We start from the raw sequence: 26857 nt of genomic DNA, 5'->3' as shown, positions 1-26857 counted from the left end.
AGAAAATCAGCAACCCCATTCCCCATCATCCATCGGCCACCGAAACCATGCAACCCCATTCCCATCACCGCCCATAATCACAACCCACAACACCCGCACGCATAACCCACAACACCAAATAACCACCATCACCACCAACCTAAACCGTCAACTGTAGCACCACTTCACCATCAAACCCAGCAACCCCTTTCCCACCATTCGCCACCCGCAATCACACATTCCCCTCGCCACCCGTAATCACCACTTCGCCACCCACAATCACCAAACAACCTTCCCTGACCACCCCACAATCACCAAACAACCTTCCCTGACCACCCCACAATCAAACCCAGCCACCCTCTCCCTTCCCTGACCACCCACAATAACCTGTAATCCTCCCAACCCCGGCGCCGGCCGCGCCCAGATCCCCCTCCCCTGGCGCCGTCGCCGACCCCTCTCCCCCACCGCCATCCCCTTCCCTCTTCCTCGGCAACCAGCGCGAACCCCCTTCCCCAAAACCATCCCTCCCACGCAAAACCATAAAAACCCATCTCCCACGCTCGATTGCTCTCCTCATCGCACTATCCAAGTCCACCCCATCCTCTGTTCATCGTTGTCTTCGTTGTCGTCGAGGGTTGGTAGAAATCGGCGATTTCTGCGGTGTTGAGTGGTGGTGACGGAGGTGGGGTTGGTGGTGACGGAGGTGGGGTTGGTGGTTGAGGTGCGAGGAGTGAGAAAGAATAGGAGTGAAAAGGTAAAATGCAAAAAATAAAAAATAAAAAATAAAAAATAAAAAATAAAAAATAAAAACTCTTTTAACATGTTTATCAGGTTATAGATAAAATGGACCTGTTGGAGAAGGAGGGGTATAAAGGTTGGATTTTTGAGGAATAATCAAAATGTTAGATTTTTGTAAAGAAAAAGTTGAAAGGTTGGATTTTTCTTTTCCATTTTTCCAAAAAAATATCTATTACATATCAACCCGGCTGGGTTAACGATTTAGACATTTTGGGAATGAGTAGAAACTATTACACGCATGAAATGTATTATACTTCCTCTGTTCTTTTTTACTTGACCTGTTTCTTTTATCACGCTTGCCAATGCAAAACTTTAGCGACCAATAACTTTAATTCTTCATAAGTAAAAATTATAAAAGTTGTATATTACAATAGTACTTATTGAGACGAATTAAATAAGATATCATATGAATATATTTTTCCTTACATATCATTCACAAAAGACGGTCAAATGAGAGGTGGTGAATAGTGTAAAAGTCAAAGCGGGTCAAGTAAAAAAGAACGGAAGACATATGTTACATCTCTAGAACTCCTACTAACAACGTACACGGTGATCTCGAATTAAAATTCCAAATAATAATCTTTTTTTTTATTATTTATTTTTTTTATAAGACAATACAACATAATTATCTATATAGAATTTTGAAATTATGTAATGAAGTAATTATGTGGATGACATGATACACCATACCCAATGCGTAAATTCCTCAAAGAAATACAATTAAAAAATAATTTAAAATTTTAAACCACTTTGATGAAATTTTCTTGCAAAAATTTCATCAAATTTCTCAATCATCTCCACAGTGAAGTAATTAGCCCAATCACCAAACTTCGCCCTTTCGAAAAAAGAAATTATTATGCACCCCTGTAGACAATTTTCCATTCTTGTTTACCTCCAAATTGCTCAAATATCAAAGCTACACAAACCAAGTATTTCTTCAATAATAACCCCATTATTTTCCTCCTCTAAAGAAAAAGGACACCCCCAAAATTCAGCCAATTTTTTCAAATACAACTTAGGTTGTTCTTTTAGCTCTTCATATTTCAAGAAAAAAACCTTGTTAGGATTGTCTAAGCTATACTTCCAAGCGTTCAAAAGATGACCCCAAAAAGGCCCACAAATATTAACACCTTTGTAAAACTTGTCAAACGCTTCTTCTAGTGTGATTTTACTATTTTGAGGCCTTGGCTTGTTCATAAAGTGCCAAAATGAGATGAATGCATCCTTTGGGTCTCTAGCTAAGTATACAACTTTGCAGCCGGTTTCCTTGATGGATAACGGTAGCGAGTCAATGGGTAAGTGTGTTGAAAACAGCCTAGGAGAGGGTAGTTTTGTGAGGTCAGGGACTTGGTGATCAGCATAAAGCTTAAGCTCTAAATAAGGTACTAACTCATGGGGGTTGTTTGAGTGAAGTGGGTGGTTATCTCCTCCCGGGGGATTGATTTTCCGGTTTATGATAGCGTATGCTAAGGCTTTGAGCCATGTTGTGCCACATTTAGGGTTAGTGGCAAGGATGATATCGGTGTCACGAGCTTGGAAGTGGCGTTGGCATGAAAGCACACCTTGAAGCATCTTAACAGGATACCAAAACCCTTGGTATTGGTAAAGATGGGATAAAACCCATCCTTGTTCTTTGGGTAAGGTTGAGATTAAGGCTTGACATTCTTGGGATATGTCATCTTCTTGCAAATATTTGGCCAATTTGGGAGATGGAGTTACATCTTTTGGATCATTTGGAAGGGTTGATAATAGATTGGTTGCCATGAGAAATATTGTTGGCCTTGGATAATTAAACACTATTATTAACATATGCTTTATATATAGAGAAGTTTGAGTTTTTTTATGTTAAAAATTTGGTGCTATTCGACCTAGCGTTGCTATCTATACTATTCCCTCCATGCTCCATCTCATAATATAATGTCTCTTTTCCTTTTTAGGTAAACCAAAATACAATACATCTTTCTAGCTATTTAAATATTGTACTTTTTGACAATATTACCCTTGTTTTGGAAGAGTTGTCATTTTTTTTAACATCAATTTTCAGCTAAGCAAGCCCCAGTTTTTCATATTGATAAACATCATTGTATCTCAAAATGGCATATTGGTAAATAAAAACAACTTTTTTAATATTTTATTTTATTTTATTTTTTGTACTTTTTTGTTTCTAATCTTTCGTCCCCTCACCTTCACCAAATCACTAGTGTACTCCATTAAACCATTATCAACCATAAACCACCATCATCGTATTGCTCATAAACCACCATCATCTTCGTCGTCCCCTATTTTCTTCAACCTCCATACCTTTTCGGCCGTCGAATTAAACGAAAAATCCTAATAAAAATAGAGAAATTAGGGCTTGGTTAACCCTTTAGGGAAAGGTTCGACTTCTACCTTCATCGAAGATATTCATGTATTCTGATTTCTCCATTGAATTTCATTAAAGTAGGTGAGAGAATGGAGAACAGATGAAGAGAAGAAGTAGAATGGACAGAGGAAAAGAATGCCAATTTAAGAACAATTTACATAATTAGCCCCACTTACATACCCAAAATGACAAAAAATATTCCTTTGAGATACATATCATGTTTATCAAGAAGAGACACTTTGAATTACCCTTTTCAGCTCTTTCTCTCTATCTCTTCAATTATACACAACTACTTTTCTTTCTCTTTATCTATCCCTAGCCGTACATGCATATATATACTTCTAATCATTAGTTTTAAGGAATTTAAAACTTTCTTAATTCCTGTGTTAAAATCTAAAGAGATATTGTATTATAAGATGGAAGAAATACTATAATACTAGAAGATTTAGATTAGTTGGTAAATGGACTTTAATGATTAGAAAATAAATATCCATAATTATTCATTAAATGGCGTATAGTAATGTATGAATATGAATGAATGATCTGTACTCACCTACATTTGGAAAGTGCAAATTAATAGGTGAAAGCACAAAAACGGCAATTATCCAATAAATGACAAAATCGTGATAACAGAAGCATGCGCAGTTTTGCGAAAGAATTTTGAATTGGTAAGTTAGGTCGGCAACTTGAATATGGTACTCTTCTTTAAAGTCAACTAGTCTTCTTTATAGGTGTATAATATAAATTTTTATTTTATTATATATTTTAATTGAAAAATGAATGGTTTATACTCCCTCCGTTACATATTACTCGTAGCAAAAGAATATTTTATACCTCACAAATAATACCTCTTTGTTACGAGTAATTCGTAACGGAGGAAGTAAAAACAGAAAAAAGTTAAAATTGAAGACTTATTATGCTCCCCTGAAGTCAATTTCCCAACCTTGTTCAAAACTAAGGGTCTGTTCTCATAAACTGAACTCAGCTGAACTCAACTGAACTGAGCTGAGCTGAAATGAAATAAATATTTTATAAGAGAAGGAAATTACTGAAAATAAATGTAATTGCTCAAATTATCAAGCTACACAAACCAAGCATTTCTTCAACAATCCCATCATCTTCCTCCTCTAAAGAAAAAGGGCAACCCCAAAAGTCAGCCAATTTTTTTCAAACACAATTTAGGTGTTTTACTGTTTTAGCTCTTCATATTTCAAGAAGAAAAAATAAATAAACTTGTTAGGCTTGTCTAAGCTATACTTCCAAGAGCTCAAAACATGATCCCAAAAAGGCCCACAAAAGCTAACACCTTTGCAAAACTTGTCAAATGCCTCTTCACAATTTTAAGGCCTTAACTTGTTTGAAAAGTGCCATAATGAGTAGAAGGCGTCCTTTGGGTCCCTAGGCCCTAGCTAGGCACCCATCTTTGCGGTTCATTTACTTGATGGATAATGGTAGCAATTCGACAGGAAAATGTGTCGAAAGCACCCTAGGAGAGGGCAATTCTGTGAGGTCAAGGGCTTGGTGATCAACATAGACCTTCCGCGCTAAGAGAGGTATTAACTCATGGGGGTTGTTTGTGAGAAGTGGGTGGTTATCATCTTTTGAAGGATTGGTTTTCCTGTTCACGACAGCGTATGCTAACGCTTTGAGCCATGTTGTGCCACATTTAGGGTTAGTGATGAGAATTATATCAGTGTTACCAGATTGGAAGTTGTGTTGGCATGAAAGCAAACCTTCAAACAGATTATTAGGATACCAAAATCCTTGGTACTGGTAAAGATGGGATCATCCATCCTTGTTCTTTGGTTAAGGTGGAGATTAAATCTTGACCTTCTTTGGTTATGTCATAGTATGTGTGATGATTTTTTTGTAAAATATTTTATATTTTGGTGTTAATTGACTAGTTGTGTTCAATTATTTGTGTAATCATTGTACCATATTATATTAAAAGGAAATTGATTGCACAACAACTAGTGTCTAGCTACAAAAAGAATTATATTTGGGAAAGGGACTATTTAACAACCTTTTATGAGTAATGTATAGTTTTGAAATAAATTTCAACTGTATACAGAGTACCATTTGAAAAATATATGACATTTCTCTTTTCACGCTTGTCAATGTATTATTTCAATCGTTAATAGCTTTAACTATCAATATGTAAAAATTACAAACATTTGATACTAAAATAGTACCAACATGTAAAAATTAAAAACATTTGATATTAAAATAACATAAATCGAGAATAATCTAACTTTTTTTTTTTGTGAAAAAATCTAACAAGATTTTGAATGAGTATATTGTTTTTAGTTATAAATCACCAACGGTAGTCAAAGTAAAGCAAATGAATAATATAAAAGTCAAACTGTTGCAAAAATAAAAAAACGGAGGAAGTAATTTATTTACCGTCTATATTTACAGAATTAGTATGAATTACTGATCACATAGAAGTAATAGATGATAACATCTATTTTAATTTCTTATTAAAAAGTCTTTATAACCTCTTCACTAAAAACAAAGAAAATATTTTTGAAAAATTAGAAAAAAGAGAGATTAATATTCTTAGTTCATATAATTTCTACAAGAAGTGGTTAACATGATCATTAGTTTATAAATAAATGACAATCATATCGTTGCGCATTTGGACGTGATTTCAATAAAACGTATGAAAACAAAGGATCATTTTAATTGATTCCGTCACCATAAACTATTACTCCCTTTGTCCCTTAATTATAACTAAGGGACGGAGGAAGTACAATATTACTCTGTATTATTATTGTAATTATTGTACCTCAGACAAAATATAAAACAGTAAGGGTGTGTCACTTAGTTTTACTTGAATGAACTTATTAAACATTATTTGAACTTATTTTATTTGTAATTTTAACTTGAGTAACCCTCAACAAATTTTATTATTTCTAAAGTTATCTTATTTAAACAATCTTATTTCAGAGAAATAAGTGAAAATAAGGTAAATAGAAAAGGCCTTGAATATTTAGATGAACTAAATAATCCCTGGTCAAAAATTAAATATACTACTTCCTCCGCCCCACAAAATAGCTTAAACTTTGATTAGCTCTCAGGAAAGCTTACATTTTAAAAGTAATTCAAAAATTACCTCAGCAACTACTTTTAAAATGATAGGCCAGTTTTTCATTTCATTCACATAAAAAAAAGTACATACTTGGATGAAGTGATACACCATACCAGATGCATATACAAATTTCCCTCACAAAAACACAACTAATTTAAATCTTCAAACCACAAAGCTGAAATTTGTTCAAACAAATCTCGTCAAGTTTCTCAGTCATCTCTTGAGTAAAGTAGTTAGCCCAATCACCAACCTCGCCCTTTCGAAAAAAGGCTTCGTTATGTTCTCCTGTAGACAATTTTCCAATCTTATTCACCTCCAAATTACTCAGATTATCAAAGCTACACAAACTAAGTATCTCGTCAACAACCCCATTATTTTCCTCCTCTGAAGAAAAAGGGCATTCCCAAAACTCAGCCAATTTTTTCAGATACAACTTAGGTTGCTCTTTTAAGTCTTCATATTTCAAGAAAAATACCTTGTTAGGATTATCTAAGCTATACTTCCAAGAACTCAATACATGATCCCAAAAAGGCCCTAAAAAACTAACACCTTTGCAAAATTTGTCAAATGCCTCTTCTAGTTGGAGCTTACCATCATTTGGAGGCCTTAACTTGTTTGCAAAGTGCCACAACGAAATGAAGGTATCTTTTGGGTCCCTAGCTAGGCACACAACTTTGCAGCTTGTTTCCTTGATGGATAACGGTAGCGACTCGACGGGTAAGTGTGTCGAAAACAGCCTAGGAGAGGGCAGTTCTGTGAGGTCAGGGACTTGGTGATCAACATAAACTCTAAGCTCTAAGCAAGGTACTAACTCATGAGGGTTTTTTGAGAGAAGTGAGTGGTTATCATCTAGGGGAATGATTTTCCGGTTTACGACAACATATGCTAAGGCTTTGAGCCATGTTGAGCCGCATTTAGGGTTGGTGGCGAGAATGATATCGGTGTCGCGAGCTTGGAAATGGTGTTGGCATGAAAGCACACCTTGAAGCTCCCTAATAGGATGCCAAAACCCTTGGTATTGGTAAAGATGGGACATAACCCAATCTTGTTCTTTGGGTAAGGTGGAGATTAAGGCTTGGCATTCTTGGGTTAAGTCATCTTCTTGCAAATATTTGGCAAATTTGGAAGATGGGGTTGCTTCTTTTGGATCATGAGAATCGTGAGGATGGGTTGATAAAAGATTGGTTTCCATGGATAACAATGGTGTTGGTTTTGAATAACTGAACACCTATCATATGGTTTATATATACATATACAGGTTTGACTTTTTTTTTCTTTTTTCTTCTGGTCAACTAGAAGTGAAATTGTGAAAAAAGATATCTGATAGAGAGAGGGAGTTTTTTTAAGAGTAATGTCTAATATTTCAACTTCATAAAATAATATTCTAAAAAATATACTTTGTATATACTTACTTTTTATTAATAAGAAATTATTATAAGTTATTGACCATGTAGAAGATAATGTATTAACGTGGGTACATCTCTTTTAAATTCTTATGTAGATGATGAAGTATATTATTATTATCATAGTACCACAGACAATATAATGGAGGGAGTCTTTAAATGGACGAATTTGTGCCGATCCAGGTAAGAATTGAACATACTACTCCAGCTTAAACTTTTATTAGCTTTCAGCAAAGCTTACATTTTAAAATTTGTTCAAAAATTACCTTAGTAACTACCCGACTACTTCTAAAATGATTAGTCAGCCTTTCAATTCATTTCATCTAGTTTCACATTTCACCTAACTAAAATGTAAACAGACAAACCAAATCAGGCATATGTTAACCTCATACCGGTAAAATTACTTCAACAAAGCAGCATAGTGAATGAAATTGTTAGGGCTGTTGTTCTCCAGATAAGAGGTAATTTCTAAAATGACTTTGCATGTAGAGCGAAAGATCACTATTGACAAAACTGACCACAAATTCACTTCCCATTACCAAGCATAGTCAACATCAAGTGATCTCCAGAGTATTATAGAAAGACTCCAGAGTGAACAAGACACATACAGTATGCAGAACGGGAAACTGGAGAGTTTGACGGTAGTTTACAGCTCCATATCCGGGACTCCCATCAGCGTGTAGCTAGGGTCATTTACTCCAAGCATTGGTATATACTCTGATCCTCTCACATGTACACTGAAGCAAGCTACAAAAAATAAAAGCTCAATGTCAAGAACGAAGAGGAAATAAAAGCAAACTTGACCTGAAATGATTCATTTTAAACTGATAGCATTTCAGATGCTAAAATGACTGCAATCACCCACATTTAAGTCAAGCTAGTATTAGCCAGCATACCATTTTCTATTTTCATCACACTTTGAAGCATTGTCTCCATTTTGAATTTCATATCATGGCTTTCATCCATATTTGGGACAATAATGGTCAGCTCCCTATGTAAATCACGTACAAATCTGCATATCTTGTCAGCAAAGTCAAGTTCACCATCTGATATTCGGCTGATAGCCAGCCTCATTAGCTCTCCGGTCAAGTCTGCAAGCTACATACAGATAGATTAAGCACTCATTGAAATTGAAACAAGTTTTTTAGCTCAAACACCCTCACACCACACAATTTATTAATTTTTTTAAAAAAATTACTCTATATGAACATCAGACACTATAAATATTTGATATGGTACAGTGGATGATACGCAGATAACTTTGAAAGATAAATCAGTAGTTAACACGTGCCATAAACTACAAAACACTAGAATTGTGTTTCATGTTAATTACCCCCAAAAGGTAGTCAAGTATATTAATCTGCAGAGGCTCAATGGAAGAATCACATAAATGTAAGAAAGTAGCATTAATCTCATCAAGATTCAGAAGAGTTCCAGTTCGGCAGAATTTGCAGAATGTTGCAGCTTCAACATATTCTTGTACCTGAAAAAAAAAATTATATAGCATCAATTACCTAAATGTACAGTAAATATATACCGTAAGAGAGGGATGGAATAGGTGCAAACCCCAGGCGAGTATGCACGTCTCAGCTTCCAAAAGTCAGTCCCATTCAATTCTTTCACAAGTCGGGAGACATGCTGATCCCTCACAGCTTGTAGATCCTTCTCTGCCTTCTCTAGTACTTCATCTTTGTTATGTTTGCCAATTCTGTTGTTAAAAAAAAAAGCTCCACACCATTAACCACCCATAGAAAAATCTAGTGCGAATAAAGAACTACAGCAGAATGAGATAGACAAGGTGGGAAAAGGCGGGAAAAGGCTAAAGTAAAATGAAGCCCCTCAGAATAAACTGTGGCAAATTCCAACAGGTCTTCATCAATACCGCCAATTTTAAATATACCATCAAGAGTAGAAAGTTCACAGCTTAGAGGGATTACATAAATTGCCTAAAAGTATTTCCACACAAAACATCACTACCTTAAAGATTGTGGTACAGCGTGAAACAATTTACCTGTGCACCTGAAAAATAACTTTTTTGCTGTTCATGGTGATATCACGGCTTGCTTTCACCACTCTTTCTCTCTTCTCATTCTACATAGAAATGATAGCAACATTGAACTGAGAATAAATATCATCCTAAACAACACTCACAATTCACGACATTTTGATGTTAAATCGTGAAACAAAATCTAAAATAAATCCCAAATATCAAGTAAAGAAAGCCATGTCTATTGTTCAAATTTTGTTCATAGAACACCAACTTATAACATATGCACACAGCATAAAGATTGCCATACATAAAAGATCCAGCACAAACTAAGAGAGAATCCTTTACTAACATTTGAGTGGAATGGTTAGTAGAGGCATTGGAAAGCTCTGCCGCATTTAAGAAGAATTAAGGTAATGTTAGAAGACGACTGTCGGTATCTGACCATCAGATTTTATAGTGAAGATTGAAGAGAAAACCTGACCTGCCTATAAAGGCTCCAACTTCTGGCCAACATTGCACGGAGGGATGGAATCTCTTCTCATGCTAAGCTAAATGGGGGTGTAGTTGAGCACTGAGAACATAGATTTTTGGCAGGTTGAATAGACTAAAATAAAGATCCTAAGAAGCTTAAATCTCTATACCTTAGTGCATCATGCAGAGCTATTTGGGATGATCTGCCTTACCAACTGCATAAAATCTCCTTCGTTGGTCTGACCGTCTGATGAGAGAGCGGCCACCAATCATTCCTAGCTAGAAATTTTGCAAAAATAACTCTTGTGACTTGCCCTTTTTGCCAATCTCAAGAAGAATTGCCAGATCCCCAGAAAATTGAGAAGACTTGCCCACCCCCAACTCCTTCCTTCCTTGCATGTCTACAGATGAGTGGCCAAAAGTCAATTCCCCTATAAAGCCTCCCCCCAGTGGCATGTTCCCATTTCCTCTTCCATCTAGATGATTGGTTAAGAAGATTTATATGGGTCTTCCAAAATCATAACATAATCTTTCAATTTCTTGGCTAATATGATTCTCTAGCTTTGGTTCTTGCTCTTACAGCCCTATCACCCCTTAGATTACCCCACCCCCCCCCCCCAACTCCCCACATCTTGCAGTCTTGTAAGCATCTTTCTCTCAGGCTAACTCTTCCATCTGTTTGAGCAGCCATGTGCCGGGACCCCAGACTCCCAAAGGCATTTGGATCTGACTGTGGAGCTGTGGACCAGCCATACTTGGTGTATCTTGATGCAATCAACCAAAAACACTCTAATAAAATAAGGACTAACAGGCAACTACTCTCTCAGACTACAAGAGAGTAATCAATTGAATCACAGCAACATGATTCTCACTGACGATCAAAACTCAAGAGCCTACAACAGGTGAACATCAGCGGGATTAGTGATAAGCTAGCAAAGGATGCTAGGAGGAAGCTAAATTTGGATATCATTAACCCCTGACCTGGTTTGGTATTATTCCAACTTTTAATCAGTCAATGGCCCAATCAGTGGTTAACTCTTGCTTTGTTAATCTAAGTTCCCATTATTTTCTTAATTGAACAAAAATGTAAAAACACATTGTAAAGACAAGATCATCGGGTAAGTTTCTTCTTGGCAAACAATCCTAACCATTATTCCCTCCAACAATCATCAAAGCTGCTCAATAATATTATTGTACCCAAAACTTATCTTTGGCCTGAACCTGCCTCCAAGTATAGCCAGTTAGCCATAGGGAGAAATGACATACCAAACTATCTCCACAGTTCATATTTACTTCTTTTATTGGGTTTAGGAGGATGACACCAAGACCGTACAAAGTTTGTGCGCAAAACATTCAACCGCCTTCTGATTTTTTATCTTTTGTTGGGATTAATCCATCCACAAATGACTATCAACGATAACAACGGCCAAACAAATGATAAGTAGCCAAGAGTACTACCAGCCAAATTTTTAAAAACTTTCAAAAGAAGTACACATATGACTATAAGAGCGTAGGTAGGTCCCTGTTTACATTGTTTTACGTCAATACTTACCCCTTCTTCACCTAATTACCAAAAGTACTACAATGTAATTTAATATTCAGTGGTGTGGCTAGGACATGGATAACATTAGAGCTCACAAGCCTAGAAAAGTGTTATCAGCAATCCATTACATATTCTGAATTCATAATTTTCATAAAGTACCATGGTATAATTCATGCACTCTACAAGGACCAATAGCCAATCCAAGAAACCCTTCCTATAACAAATTACTGTATAAGTTCAGTAACATTTAGAAACAAAGGATTACAATTATTTGACATAACCGGTCAAAAATTAATACAAATATACAATACCCTTGCACTTTTCATGCTATCTCTCCTGTCACTCATACTCATCGAAATGGTGCCAGGCTAACTTCTTTTGTAAGTATACTTGATTAAACTATACAACTCCAAAAATCAAATTACAGCTCCAATAATGACCCAATGAAGTTGAACAACGCAAAGAGATTTGTGTTTTCGTGCTAAAATAACATAGGTTATCACGTAACAGCGAAAAGCACCCCTTATGCTGACATGTCAACTGCAGCAGAAGGTAATGATAGTCTAATCTTCCAATTCTCTCTCTTGATTAAGAAAAAATATTTTATCCTTATTGCCACAATTTGTAAGGCACCATTACTATACTCTTCTGTTTTAGTTAACAAAATGTACAGCTCTAGAACAAAAATTTCATTTACAAATAAATTTAACTCCACAGAGTGCATCGCAGATGAGATATTGTAAACTAAATTTAAGTATTTAACCCTGTACAGAAGACATTCTTGGTTTGACCTAATTTTATCCACATGTCATTATTGGAATTTCCACAAATCCACAACTGCTAGTTATGTCCTAAAAAGCTTCTAAAACAGCCCTTGCCATTCCATCAATCATATCAACAAACTTCAAAATCTCAGTAGACGGGCAGACTTCCTAATACTTCATCTTGGACATATTTCCATATCAACAAACCACTATCCAAAAAAGAGTACCGCATTTTTCTCATCCTAGAGTCCTACTTGTAAAGCATCACTACAAATTACCATCCAGGTACTACTTACAAAGTGCGCAAAGCTTCCTAGTAGCTAATCCAGTCAAGTAATAACAATTAAATCAGTCACTTATTCAATACTCCCAATTGCAGTTTCTTCAAACACACTTTGAAGTCAGAAATTTTCCCAATTCCATTAAATATTGAAGATTTCCATTTCTAAAGGTGACAAATAACAGGGTACTCTCATTCAATCTGTTTAGGTCTACACTAAATGCCTTGATAAATAATAAGAGGATAGCAGGATCATCAACCTCAAAAGAACTTCAACAACATGCAATCCTATCATCCTAAACATCTTACAATAATTTCCAAGCATTTACAACTGCCTATTAATGTTCAAAATGCCCCTGAAAAAAAAAAATAGAGCCTAAATTCCACTACAGCAGAGAATTGTAGCAAATAAAGCAATGACCAATTCCTTCACCAAATACAACTTGCTCCACACACATCAATAATACATCACTGTCAAATGCAACAACGCCATGCCAAATATTGTCAACCATAGCAACACACTGTACACTGTCGCCAGGATACATGCAATATTACCATGAAACTCCAGCATGGACCTTTGTAACTATCAATAGACCTCCAGTTAGAAGAAGAGGGGAACAACAAACATCCCACTCATAAACCATCTCTTACACATAACCGCCGAAACAAGGTCTTCCTGTCCAGCGATAAGGACCCAACCAATGAATCACACAACTCTCTCAAATGCAGCCTCCTTAACCTGTTCCAACCCGCATTGAAGTGAGGCAACTTTTTCCATTCCATTAAAGCTCAAAGGATTCCATCTCCAAAGCATGACAAACAACTGGGCATTCAAATTCAATCACTTAAGGGCTCCCTTGAGTGCTTTGACACATAAAAACGAGGGTTTACAAAACCCACCAAGCTAAGCCTGAAAACTACAAAGTTCCATACACACATTCAACACCAAAGCGCTACGGATAACAGGTTATTCTAATCCAATAGCACTCTATTCACACATTCAATTAAAGTCACTACCAACAACAGGATTCAATTAAATTAATTAAGGGTTCCTTTCAATAACTTGATAACATCTATCATCAAACATTCAACACCCAAAAAAATCTCCAATTTCAACAAAAACTTAGAGAAAAATCCCAGGAAGCTTACAAGGTTATTGAGATATTCAGCATACTTGCTGAAAGAGTCACTTATAGAAGCGTTAGTTGTCATCATCCTAGGCTTCTTTGCTACACTTTCCCACCTGGCTCCTGCTACTATTACAGCAATTTTCAGAGACAATTACAAAAACCCAGAATAGAAAAACAGTAAATATTGAAAAGGGTTTAAGCTTTCGGGTTTTAGAGTGATAATTCCAACGCAAATTATGGAAGAAAACTAGGGTTTAATAAATGAAATTGTGGGAAATTCGATGAAGAAGTTGAAGAGACAGAAATAGAGGAGAGAGAAAGAGAGAAACTTACAGTTATGGAGGCGAGAAGACTTGGGTTTAGAAGCCATTAGAGCTAGCTTCTGAATTGTAGTAGCAGCATACATGTGTCTGTTAATGGGTACTTGTTCTTTCACATGCCTTTCTAGCTACCAAAACTTGTTTCATCATATTCTTGCTTAAATCAACTTGTGCTAATTTTTCTACTAATGAACAAATTTGGTCATTTGATTTGTGGTAAAAACAAATTTGAGATGGTTTAGTGTTATGAAGAGAGAAAAATGTATTAGACTTTAGAATAGAGGTGATTGCATGATTATTGGATTGTTTGTAAGGTGATTGTTGTACTGTGTTGGTATCGTGCAATTCTCGTTTTGGTCAATAAAAAACTGTTGAAAAATTTGGACTAAAAATCGCACAACGTAATGTGATTAACTAGATTATGTATATTTGCCATACAATGGTGTGCGTCTATCCGTCTATGTGTTGGTTGTGTTAGTTCAATTTCTAATGGCTGATGTAATTAGTATTGTGCATTAATCTATGCTCAAATTTTCCAAGTCCATACTTGTTGCTTCAAAATATAAATTACAAACTTATAATTATTACAAACGTAATTTGATGGATTTGTGCATGATGAGAATTGAACCTCACACCTCAAGAATGCGAGGCGACCTCTGGGCCACTACTCTAAGAGGTCTTTCTCCCCTTCCCCTTTGGCCCCTTGTGTTTTTCATACTATATTGCTATCTTTATTTTTATTTTTATTTTCTTTTAAAAATTCTTAGTATCCCCTAATGAATAGTTTTATTACACAAGAATTTGCAAAAGGAAAATTACAATTAAAACCACTTTTATCCAAACGTCAATTACACATGAATCTTCTAATGAATGAAAGATAGTATATCTTAATGCCCTACTACTATCCTATTTCTATTGACAGTGTCCATGAAAATAAAGCTTTTTTTTAAAAGAAAAAAATTGATATTAAGAAGAAGGGGACATACTTGAGGGTATAAATAAGGAAAATCCCTCACATGAATCCCATAAGCAGCCACTGTGTGTTTTGGTTAGGCCTGTACAAAACTATCCGAAAATCCGATAATCCGATCCGCAACCGATCCGAATTTTTGGATATCCGATCCGAAAAAGCGGATATCGGATGCGGATTTGGATATTAATTTTCAGAATTCCGGATATCCGATATCCGAAAGATATCCGAAATATAAAGCCTAAAATAATATAATTTTTAAATTGTTCATATAAAACTAACCCTGTATTATTAACTTATTGTAATATTCTTAATATATTTGATGATAATATTAATTGCAAAAGGACTACTATTTTTGTTAAAATATTTTGTACAACTTAGCGATAAAAAAATGGTAAAATTAGTGAAATTTAGAAAGTAATCATAACAATTTTACTTAATATTGGATAATGGATATCCGAAGCATCCGATCCGAATATCGGATATCCGAATTTTTCAAATCGGATTTGGATATCAATTTTTGATATCCGAGTCTTCGGATATCCGATACGAAATCACATTTCGGATCGGATATCCGATCCGTGAACAGGCCTAGTTTTGGTAGGGCACACCAGATTATTTTTTTTCCCCAAAAAATTAGTTAAAAATCTTAAAATGTAAAGTGACTTATATTGCTCAAATTACCGGTAGCTTAGTGGTTGGATTATTAACTTGTCTACCAAAGGTGAAAGAGTCCTAATCCCTTCCCCAACATTCATTTTTTTTCCCTCTACTAGGTGAGGAGCGATGTCAATACTCCACCATCTCAATCTTAGAGTGACACTGTGTAACTTGTTAAGTATATTATTCGTATGTCTACATTGAGTGCATGAGTACGCGGCTACGCTATATGCTATACGCTATACGCCATCTATGTGAAATGTCCATGGCCTCCACGCCACATCGACAGTGGCGCATACTTGCATACATGGGTGAGAATAATCGCAGCCTACCTCGTCAAAAACAAGCTACTCTTCCCCCAAAACAACGTGCATAAGAAGCCCGCCACTATAATCCTGTCGAGTCCCTCTTCATCTCCCTCTCTAAAAACAACAAAAAGAAGGCATTTCTTTCTGGGTTCCTCCATTAAAATCAAACCCACAATTCAATTTCCTCTCTCAATTTAGCACAATGGTGACACTTGTTGTATCCACTACAATTGATCCTGCTTCAATTGGCCCTGCTTCTGCTCTTTTAGCCATGCCCGGGTGGTCTCCAGGCCCTTCTTTCGAGGTTATTTCTCTCTCTTTCATCTCAATTACAGTATTTATTTTCTGGGAATGATTTAATTTGATGTGGGTTTTTTATGGGAAATTGTTGATGATTATTGATAGGGAGTAAGAAGTTATGAAAATGGAGAAGTTAGAATGTTGCAGCATGATAATAGTATAGTTAAAGAAGACAATCTTGACGCTCGTTGGGAAGAATTAACTCATGAAAGCGTCGATAATGTCATTTTTCTTAGTAAACATACTGCTGCCACTAAACGCCCTGCTCTTACCATTCACCCAATTGGTATTACTCTCTTTTTCATCTATTTTTTCAATGAATTTGATTTGATTATTGTTTGGGTTTTTGGGTATAACATGTAATTTGTAGTAGTATTTGATTTTGTGATTTGGGGTTTGATTTTGGATGATGTTTGATTGTAATTTGATTGTTGGTGATGTGGGTGTTTTTGGGAAATTGGTGTAATAGGGGTGCCACATTTGAAAGAAGGGGATGTACCACCACAAGGTGGGAGGCCGGGTTGGGCTGCACCTCCTGATCCTAGAATGGGACCTTGGATTCGACGTTTAAGGAGTATTGCTGAATCCCGGAATTTGATTCCTGAATTTGAAGTGAGTATTGTACATTTGAGGTTTAGTTGTTTGATTGTAATATGTTATCACAACACATTTTGACTTGTAGAAGAATTTGTAGAAGTGACATCCAATGTTTCATCTTATTTTTGGCAACTTAAGGAATTCTTATTTCTTTTAATGTAGATTACGATGGAGGCTACTCATCATGGACCTGTGACAAGTAAGCCGACTATGTTTCTTGAAATTGGTGAGTCTCATTTCTATTGTATGCTGGACATTTTATTTCTTATTGAAGTAACAGGATTAGTAAAAGAAGTTAGTGTTCTAGTCACTTGAATTCCAATTATCTTATCTACTTCTAACTTATATTTTTTGAACTCTTAAGCCCTTATCTTTTTGGAAAAATTGAAAAGAATAATCCCACCTTTTGCCCATCTGCTCAAAATAATCCCACATTTTCGAATTCCATAAATAATCCCACCTTGTAACCCCATCTTCTCAAAATGAACCTTTTTCATTTAATGATCGGTTGTTTAAATTGGTAACTTGTTTTAAAAGGTTATTTAACACGTGTCACCTTTTAATTGGGTTTTTAAAAAATTAAAGAATTTTTTTAAAAAAAAAAAAACAAAAAACAAAAAACCCTCTTCTTCTTCCTTCCCCTGCCAGAGCCCCCTCGCCGGACCACCGCCGCTGACCAGTCAGACCCAGCCGTCCGCCAGAACGACCAGACCAGCCGGCCAGCCGCCCTCCTTGATTCCCTCCCACCCAATTCACTAATCACCACCACATCGTTTCTCCGGTCCTATTCCCGACTCACCCACCTCCAAGAGCTCGTTCTCGACATCAGTGCTGTCATGGAGTCATGGGTCCTATCCCACCAAGCTTTTCCGAGTTAATCGCTTTAAAAGGATTGGAAATTCAGGGGAATCAACTCACTGGCGAGTTCCTGAGTCAACTCAGTTCCCTCAACTCCCAGCGAGTTTCTCAGCTCGCCCGAGTCTACTCCAACAACTATCTCCATCGTCTTCTTTATTCACCTGAATAACAACTCAGAGGTGGGGTGAGGGGTGGGAACGAGGTTGACCTTGGAGCTTGACCGCCAGAACAACAAAGACGAAACTTGGAGCTTGACGTTGGAGCTTGACCGAAACGAAATCAATGGTGATGGTGGGAACGAGGTTTCCGATTCAAACCTTGGATCTTGCTGTTGAGGAGACTTGTGGGATTTGGGTGGGCGTGGCTCAGGTGTGGTGGGGCGGGTGGGGCGGGGCTGGGGTTGCATATAAGGCAGTCAGTTTGGTGGTGATAGTGGGAAGGTGGTCAGCGCAGTGGTGGTGGGTGGTCATGGTGGTTGAAATGTTGAATGATGGGGTGAGGTGGAAAAAGAAGATTAAAAAAAAAAATTTAAAAATTTAACCTATAAAACAGGTTGAAGGTAAAAAGGTTCATTTTGGGAAGATGGGGCTATAAGGTGGGATTATTTCTGGAATTCGAAAAGGTGGGATTATTATTTTGAGCAGATGGGCGAAAAGTGGGATTATTCTTTTCAATTTTTCCTATCTTTTTTTATTTATTAGACTTTATTATAGGGACTTCTTGGACACATTGGAATGAAATCACCCTTATCTTATTTGAACTTATTACTCCTCATATTATCTTTATGAACTTATCATCCTTTATTCTACCTTGTTTGAACTAATGTGAATTCATTAGACATTTAGACCAAAAATAAATGAAAATAAATAAGGAGGATAGAGTCTAACTTTTGAGACATGTGAATAGTTTAAAATCTTATAATCGATACATTGCTAGATCATTGTGAGAAATTTATGTCAATTAAAATGAACTCTAATTGTACATGTCTCTAAATTTAAAAGATGAAGGGGACCTTAATTGATATAGGGTTTTTATAGAGATCTAAGTTGTGGTTTAATTTGTCATGATAAAGAACATGCTTACTTGATTTTTATCGAGGATATGACTTTAGTGAAGCATGATGTATTGAAGACATTCGTATTGAGTTAATTTTATTAGAAATGGCTTGTTTCTTGCATTTTTTATTTCTTAACTTCATGAGAAGATTTTTACTGATCAAGAAAGGTCACAACTCACAATCATCTGAATTCCAAGTCTGTAAAGAAAACAATGGGGATTTGCCACATTGGTAGTGACATTTAGTTTAGGTACCTTGTCAAATATGCTTAAGTTTGTCAAATATTATTTCCATTTGATATTGTTATTTTCTCTTACTGATTGCACTTACTCTTTATTTTATTTTTAGTAGTTAACTAACTTCTCCACCTTAAACACCAAATGACCTTGTCATAATAAGGGATGTTACTAGAGAAAGTGACATCATATAATTGTATAAAATAGGAAAAGTAGTGAATATCATGCAAAAGGCAATTTATCTTATTTTCAGCCAAACTTTCTCAACTTTATGCCCTATGACCCTATCTTTATATGATGATTAGTTTTATCCACATGGCACCCACCTTCGTTATACCAAGCAGTTGCAAATGTCATTCCCACGAGACAAAATGTGTGTTTGTGTTAGTTGTTACATAGGAGTTAATGAAGAATTAACCTTAATTTTAAAATGCACGAGGCGCACTAAGGTGCAAAGGTACCTTCACCGCCCGACACAACGCGAAGATGGCGGTTACCCATTAGGGATTGAGGGGTGAAGCGCACTCTCCCCTATGAGTTTGCACTTGGTCTAGACTCTAGATGCAATTGTGAGAGCCTTCAAGGCCCTAGTCTGCTACCCATTAGGAATGAGGGATGAAGGGCGAGACTGTTTAGAGAAAGCAACTCTTTGCACGAAGACATAAGAGTTGAGTATCAGGTTAAAGTGTTATTGAAACTTACTTCTTAATCTTGAAAGTGATCATCTCTAAGATGGAGCAAGAAGGCAACAATCATTGACTTTGATATGATGGTCCATTTTAAATAGTTCAATTTTCATAAAGGATCAAGGTGCATTCAACATTTCGTTCTAGGTATTTAAAACCTTATAATGACTATGTTAAGGATTCTTGCACCCTTTTTCATAAACGGTTACACCGACACAGAAACAATGTTTGATATGGGTGTTTGGGCAAAGCAAGAAGAATTGCCGCATTATGTACTTGGTAGAAGAATATGCAAGAATTCGATACTATGTTGTGGTAATTTGAGGGTCCAATTGAAGACTACTTAGGGCATCCGACTCTTCAAGTTAGACTAGTTTGTAAGCATCTTATTAGCTATGTGGAGGCATGACGTGCGTTTGGCAAGAACATTTATAAGCATATCACCTTGACGTAAAGAAGGGCTCCTATTAGCTATGTGGGGGCATGACGTGAGTTTGGCAACAACACATTTATTATCATATTACCATGACGTAAAGAAAGGTTAGGTAAGTACTTGTAAATATTAAAGTTGCTCTATGATATGGTGTGGTTGCTTGGTTGTTGTCAATTGGTGGTCTCATCATATGGCAATAAGCTTATTATCATTGGGCGAGCATTAGATTTCAAGGATGGACCCAATGACCCATTATTATGTTTATGTGATCTCATTGTCCATTATGAGTATATGTTGAATCCTGTAATAAGCTCTTTAGGGTGGTGGACGGCCATGGGCATGGCTCTAGCATATCATGGGAAATCTAGGCCTTAGCACATCGGGCTTGCTTGAAGTTGGTGGACTCGGATGCGTGACATAGTAATGGGGGCTTGGTGCATGCGCTGGAAATGTAGTTGCATGCATAGGTGTGACAATATTTGAGTTGATGATGCTAGTTGGGTAAGAAAACATTGTGTATGTTGCGTAAGTATTATATTTTTTTTATAATATAAGGCGCATGATAAGAATTTGAATATTTGATAGGTCACACGTGGAAAATGGCAATATAGTAATATGTTGGGTAGTTGTGATTTGCATGAATAGTTGGCTAGAGGAGTTGGTTATGATTATTATAATTTCTTTAGTTTGTAGCCCTCACGATGCATTTTAAGCCAATTGGCATGTTTGTTTGGCCAAGGGAGTTGGGCTATAACGCCCAGATGCCTATTAACTAATTGTCTTGGGGGATTGTCCAAGTCCAAGCCATCTAGTACTAAAATGTACGCTGTTACGCTATCATTTTGTATGCATTATAGTTTATCATCATGCTATTGTATTTACGTGTGTTAGGCTTGGTAGGGAGTTATACGCCTTCATGCCAAGCAAAAAATTTAGCTGTAACACCTATCCAAGCACACTATTGATGTACATACTCTTACCATGCATAGCAGAGATAGTTTGTAATTGACCCTTGATTTGATATGCAATGTCCATACTTCATTTCATACAAGTAAATATTAAGAAGCTCTGGCACTTTAACCCATCTTATATTAGTCCATTATCATCCAAAAGTTGTAGAATAATAGTCTTCAACTTCGTTGTGATATACTCTTTACATTCATTGAACTGACCAACAGATACAGTGGTAAATATTCATATTTTTGCTCACAAGGTTGAAGGCAATCTGGATTAGCTGTTCTGTGTTTTCCTTTTATTACTTTGAAATTCAGGGAATCTCTGTAAAAATTCACATCATGCTAATGGCCAAAAGTCAAACTTCTTTATTTCATTTTGGATTGCTTTATGGAATTTATGTGTTGCCATATTTTGGGTAGAGTGAATAATATAATCCCATTGCTAAAGGTATTAATTATCTAAATCTTATCTTGTTGCTGGCTTCTTATTTGCTTGCTTTTGGTAGTATAGGTAGCACTCTTGAGTACTGGCAGAGAGAGGATGCTGCTGAAGTCATGGCTCTAGTTGAGTTACTTCTCCATTTCTTTTTTTTTTCTTTTCTATATTTATGTCGTAGATGAAATTTGTTGTTTTGTTTCTAAGGGATTATTACAGCCCTTTATCAAGGAGGTATTAACCGTCAGGAAAAGTTTCACCTATCTTCATTGCATTATACTGAAGATACTCTGATGTATTATTTTCTTACTTAGTGTCTCAGTAAGTGTTGCCTTAAATTGATCACTGTAGGCGCCCTCCGCATCCTCTAACATCTTAATTGTTTGTAGTTGGTCTGGGAAGGGCTTGGGCTTGGAGGAGGTTCTCCCGTGGGTGTATGGGACAGGTATATATTTTTTTTTTTCATCAGTTGGTGTCGTGGACTAGCTACTTTTGTTTCATTTGTAGGTCTTAATCACTAGCTCACGTGCTGGCTGCTTTTGCTGCATTGATTTATTGACTTATTCACAAGCATGATTTCTTAACCCTTTTGGCCCCCAGATTGTCTCATTGTTGTGCGAGTATAATTGGTATATGGTAACATCTCTTCAGAGTCCATATAACTGTTATGTGTAAGGTGCTCTTGATATGCCTCTGTATTAAGCTTAATATAATTTCTCTATGCATGTCTAGTTACTTGAAGGGCTTTCATAAAAATTTGGACTCCTGCACAAAGTATTTGGTGTTACCATGGTTACCTTTTTTATGTTTATTGATGAAACAACCACTATAATATGAAGAAGGAAATGTTGAATGAAAAGGGCTCATTGATAAAAACATGAGCTATGGGCTATGGCGCATCTCCAGCCATTTTTGTCCTGCAAACGGCATGATATCTGAAATTATTACTGCCAACAGCCCAATAGCTTGATGTCTTAGCTGGGAATCTGGGACCTAAGATTTTGCTGAGAGTAGTATATATTTTTTAATAGATTAATAGTTCAAAATAATTAAATTATATTTTATAGTGCAGAAAAGGTGTAATAGTTTAATACCAGTTATATATTTTTCTCACCCCTAAATATTGTAAATTTTAGATTTTTTTATACTTTGAAATACATCTTACTATTTAGTGGATCTTTGATTATTATAATGATTATTAGTAAATTTAAAAGTTTCTGTTATTTTGTTGTATGGTGTCAAGTTTGGCTGGTTACTTGTAGTACCTGTGGACAGGTTGAAGTTCATGTATTTTAGCAATTTTCCTAAATAAAGTAAAGTATTAAAGGAGTTTACCTTTTCTGCTTCTTTATTTTTCTTTTCTTTTTTATTGTGTGTGTTTTTGTGTGCGCAAATGTCCAAATTCTTGTCCTGTTATGGAATGCAATACCATGATTCATCTAACGTGTGACCATGTTCAATCAGGGATTCTGACAGAAGGAAAGTTATTATAGGGATTGGAGGTGGTCATTATGTACCTCGTCACATGGACATTATTATGTAAGCCGTTTTGTTAAACTCATTTGCTCTGTAAAACCTTACATGTTTTTAGGTTTATGCATAGTCTGTGTTCTGTTGATTTCTAAATGCCTTGCATTGCATTGCATTGGAATCGTCAGTTTACTCTTCATGAGTGGAGATCTATCTTTTGGAAATGTATTTATGAAATACCACAACTTTGTACAAGTAAAGCTGTAGACTACATAATTTGGCTTTTTGCCAAGGTGATGTAAAATATGTCTTTATGAAATAGTTGCTTAGTTCCCAAGTGTAATGAAATTTTGAAAAGAATTACACCAGCGTGTGTGATCTATGATAAATAATGATAAATGACTGTGGGGGCTCTCTTCTCTGCTTTCTAAGCAGATGGTTTTTTGCAGTGTACAGATGGTAATGAAATGAGTTTATTTTGGTTCTGTGTGTTTTGAGGAAAGAAAATATTATTAACCATGCTTTTCTTTTTAGAAATGTTTTTTGTTTTAGCTGCATTTGATGTTAGTCATGATACCTATACTTTTTTGTCACAATTTTATTTTTTTTTAAGTCTAAAAGTAGAAAATTTTCTTTGTTGAAGCATTTGGCGAGGTGCCATTGCTGTGCTCTACAGCCTGCTAGTGCTTCCCCTTTAACTGTAAGAAACTTTATACAGGAAAGAAAATGTTTGGGTGGGCCATCTGCTCTCTGGATATTCCTTGCCAATGGATGACCCCGGCCAGTCAAAAGTAGAAGATGCTAAAGGTATTTGCGGCACCTGGAAAGAAGCTATCAGATCTGCTTTTGAGGCTACTGAAACTGCTTTTCCTGGAGGGGAAATTCTGGCTCATCTTGATCACAAGTTAGTTTTAATCCCCCATTCAATTCTTATAATGGCATTTTAATAATATTTTTCTGCAGTAAGTGAAGTGATAATGTTACTCCTTATATAATGATAGATATAATGTGAGTCCAAAGATTTCAATGGGTGTTGTGAGAAGCTGATGATCAGATTCAGATAATTGAATCTGTGAATTATTAAATTAAAATTTAATTGAAGGCTTGTGTTTGAAGTTAATAATTACCATAGGGTACTGTACCGGTGTTCTAGTACCCTTCGTGAGGTGCCTGGTTTACTGGAGTATTTCACAGGATGCGATCTCAACCTGTAACTATTTAATGTGTATTTCTGCTGGACCCTTGATTGGGACTTGTTCATCATGTTGTGCCACATCTCAGAAACAAAGGACATTTAAGATGGTCCATCATAACTTATATTCAAAAGGTGAACAATATAATGCTTTTTAACTATCAACTGGTGCAAACTAGATCATTGAAAGTCAGTTTGATTGGCTGAAAGAAAAAGGATCAGGATCAGCTCCTAATTTTTTTTCTTTCCTTTCCTGATGCCCAAACCTGACAAAGAAAGGAGCAAGGAGGGAGTGAAAAGTTATGTTTGAGATGAGTAGCTCCTTGCTATTTGATCCAAACATTCTTATTGTGTAATCAAGGAATAATATGACTGATTAGTGAATAAGTCATAGTAAAGAGGATGCGTGAAAATAGCTAAGCTTGCCAGATGATGGTGAAGAGGTTGTATCCCTTCAGCTTATTGGGGGTATCACAATGGATGGCTAAATGTCAAACACTATACTGCAGAATGGACTGTGAAATTACTTGTCCAAATTTTTGCAACCATCTTTCCAGTTGATACTTGTGGTGTTGTACTCTTGTGGGGAAGGGAAGTAATCTTTACGATATTTTAGAACCATAATCGTGTGGAATGTCCATTTGGAGTGTGTACGACATTCAAATTATAAAAAGAAAAAGAATTAAACTGCCCTTAAGATTCTTTTCATGATCTTCATTCCCCTTTCCCCTGCCTTCTTGAGAGTATGGAGTAGGGAGGGACATTGTTAAGATGAGGCTTTAGCTAAAGCATAATATTATTATTTAATTTACATTTTCTAGTTGCCAATTTCTTGCACCATCAACTGTGAATATGTTTTCACGTGCAAGAGGGTTGCATGAAGTGATTCTATTCTTTGCTTTTTTTTATAAGAGAAAATGAAGTGACTTTGTTCCTTTTTGCTTTTTGTCCAGTAAGTGAATTATTATTTGACTACTTTTCTTTTTTTTTTGATGGAATATTAAGACTACTTTTCACCAAGAATATTTATCCAAGCAAGATTTTATAATTACTCTGTACTTGTCATAGATAAGAGTCCATACTACTATATTTGGTAAACCATTGGGTGATTAAAACCTTTAACCTTTTTCTTGTTGAGATTCCTGGGCACTTGATCTTTAGTAAAAAAAACATTCCCTTATTAATGGGGAAATGTTTGGATAGCAATAATGGAGAGAATATGAAGTGGGTTTGTTATTCCCTTTCAAATCTTTTCTTTTAGAAGGATTTGTTTTGTTAATAGGGAAAGGACATCAGATCTCTCCTTTCCCTTCGATTCCCTTTTGCTAATCTTCTCCTAATAAAGGTAATTAGATCCATCACTCTGCCTTTTCTCTTTCTCTCATCCAAACACTGTACGATTATTTTTGAGGCAATCTCTATGCTTGTTACATTAGCGGTATGATCAGCATGTATAACCTCTCATACTTCCAGCAGTATACAAGTTTATCTTTGTGATAAACAAAAAACGTTTATCCAATGACATTTTTGTAAATAAATTAACAACTTTTTATTGTATTGTATTTATAGGCAATTAAAAATATATCATTCAAGTATCTCCTCATGTGTTAACAAGATTTGTATAGTAGTCTTGAGCTCCCTGTAGAAAGATAGATATTGCATTAGGTGATACTTTGTGCTTTCCTCATAATCGGGGAATTTGAGTTGATCACAGGCTTGTAGAAATAAAATTTAAAATTATACTTGTTTGTCTGGCAATTTTAACTAAGATAATTATATGTACCATGACAATTCATAAATCATTGCTGTGTTCTAATGATTAAGAGCGATTTTAGTTGTGCTTGTGCCTTGTGAAATGGTTGTCCATTGTTGGTTTAAGTTGTGTTAGCGTTTGTTTGTTTTTTCCAGACGTCAGTCCCAGTGTTCCTACTGAAACAACTTTAATTCTATATTTGACCCTGGCTGCAAATTGAATGCAGGAGTTTCAAGGGTTGGCAGAAGAAGGCAATCACCGCATTCCTTGAGGAACAGAACATACAGATTGGCAAGCCAAATGATTTCAAACAATAGGACAGTCCGCCTCACATTGACGTGGGCTAGGCTTTTGTACTACATAGCTACAATCAATATTGCAATTCCTTTAGGGTTGAAGCAATGTTAGATGTGCTCTATGATTGTGAATGATGTTACAAGGTATGGTGTAAACGTTTCTCCAACATTTCATTTGTTGCCAATGGAGGTTTACAACGTACCTTATATAATAGCCAATACAGGGAAAATAAAACCAAATACGAGTACGTAATAGAGTAGTTTTTCAAATTATGACAAGGCTATATAGTACAGTAGTACTGCAGCAATGATGATCTTTGAAAGGGAAATAAAGCAATACATTATTCTAGCTTCTTTGGGTGTTTTTTTTCCTAAGCAGTAATTTTTCAATTTTGCACTTGACAAAGTTAATAGTTTGCAAACGTGATGGTCAAATTGTTGCAACTTTACAGTAGCGGAAAATGTATACTTGGATAAAAATAATTGTCTTTATGTTCGAATGTTAGGTGCCCTAA

The 26857-nt window shown here is 35.9% G+C and overlaps 3 protein-coding genes and 2 pseudogenes across 6 annotated transcripts; 1 reads left to right on the top strand and 4 right to left on the bottom strand.

Annotated features, from left to right (window-relative positions):
* Positions 1-1230: 1230 nt before the first annotated feature.
* LOC110721455 lies at positions 1231-3498 on the bottom strand (annotated as a pseudogene).
* A 487-nt stretch (positions 3499-3985) lies between these two features.
* Positions 3986-4994, bottom strand: LOC110683194 (annotated as a pseudogene).
* Positions 4995-6228: 1234 nt separating this feature from the next.
* Positions 6229-7749, bottom strand: LOC110721421 (cytosolic sulfotransferase 12-like). The gene has a single exon (XM_021900566.1). It carries the CDS (start codon positions 7423-7425, stop codon positions 6388-6390), a length of 1038 nt encoding a protein of 345 aa, XP_021756258.1. The 5' UTR covers positions 7426-7749; the 3' UTR covers positions 6229-6387.
* LOC110721431 (translin-associated protein X-like) lies at positions 6412-14347 on the bottom strand. 4 transcript variants are annotated; one of them, XM_021900587.1, is made up of 8 exons: positions 14148-14347; positions 13834-13940; positions 9648-9727; positions 9203-9344; positions 8970-9119; positions 8533-8734; positions 8245-8383; positions 6412-6518 (listed from the first exon to the last, which is right to left on the bottom strand). In XM_021900587.1, exons 1-7 carry the CDS (start codon positions 14218-14220, stop codon positions 8283-8285), a joined length of 855 nt encoding a protein of 284 aa, XP_021756279.1. In that variant the 5' UTR covers positions 14221-14347; the 3' UTR covers positions 6412-6518; positions 8245-8282. The 4 variants fall into 4 exon arrangements, with proteins under 4 accessions (XP_021756279.1, XP_021756269.1, XP_021756285.1 ...); XM_021900577.1 differs by lacking the exon at positions 6412-6518 and having other exon boundaries at positions 8006-8383; positions 14148-14346; XM_021900593.1 differs by lacking the exon at positions 6412-6518 and having other exon boundaries at positions 8006-8383; positions 13834-13934; positions 14148-14297.
* A 1700-nt stretch (positions 14348-16047) lies between these two features.
* On the top strand, positions 16048-26691 carry LOC110721412 (D-aminoacyl-tRNA deacylase-like). The gene is made up of 9 exons (XM_021900555.1): positions 16048-16376; positions 16478-16658; positions 16842-16984; positions 17132-17195; positions 21707-21759; positions 22021-22076; positions 23096-23170; positions 23820-24005; positions 26273-26691. The coding sequence occupies exons 1-9, from the start codon at positions 16275-16277 to the stop codon at positions 26361-26363; spliced, it is 951 nt and encodes a 316-aa protein (XP_021756247.1). The 5' UTR covers positions 16048-16274; the 3' UTR covers positions 26364-26691.
* Positions 26692-26857: the final 166 nt, after the last annotated feature.

The sequence above is a fragment of the Chenopodium quinoa genome, unplaced genomic scaffold (genome assembly GCF_001683475.1).
Source record: "Chenopodium quinoa cultivar QQ74 unplaced genomic scaffold, ASM168347v1, whole genome shotgun sequence".
Lineage (NCBI taxonomy): Eukaryota > Viridiplantae > Streptophyta > Magnoliopsida > Caryophyllales > Amaranthaceae > Chenopodium > Chenopodium quinoa.
The sequence above is the reverse complement of the archived record's forward strand: the minus strand, read 5'-3'. Positions and strand labels throughout refer to the sequence as shown.

Coding starts and splice junctions, on each gene's coding strand:
- LOC110721421 (XM_021900566.1), bottom strand. CDS start 7,425: ATGGAAACCAATCTTTTATCAACCCATCCTCACGATTCTCATGATCCA.
- LOC110721431 (XM_021900587.1), bottom strand. CDS start 14,220: ATGTATGCTGCTACTACAATTCAGAAGCTAGCTCTAATGGCTTCTAAA. Junction 9,120..9,202: donor GACGTGCATACTCGCCTGGG/GTTTGCACCTAT, acceptor TTTTTTTTTCAG/GTACAAGAATATGTTGAAGC. Junction 8,735..8,969: donor TACTTGACTACCTTTTGGGG/GTAATTAACATG, acceptor ATCTGTATGTAG/CTTGCAGACTTGACCGGAGA.
- LOC110721412 (XM_021900555.1), top strand. CDS start 16,275: ATGGTGACACTTGTTGTATCCACTACAATTGATCCTGCTTCAATTGGC. Junction 21,760..22,020: donor CTGCTGAAGTCATGGCTCTA/GTTGAGTTACTT, acceptor AATTGTTTGTAG/TTGGTCTGGGAAGGGCTTGG. Junction 24,006..26,272: donor CTGGCTCATCTTGATCACAA/GTTAGTTTTAAT, acceptor AATTGAATGCAG/GAGTTTCAAGGGTTGGCAGA.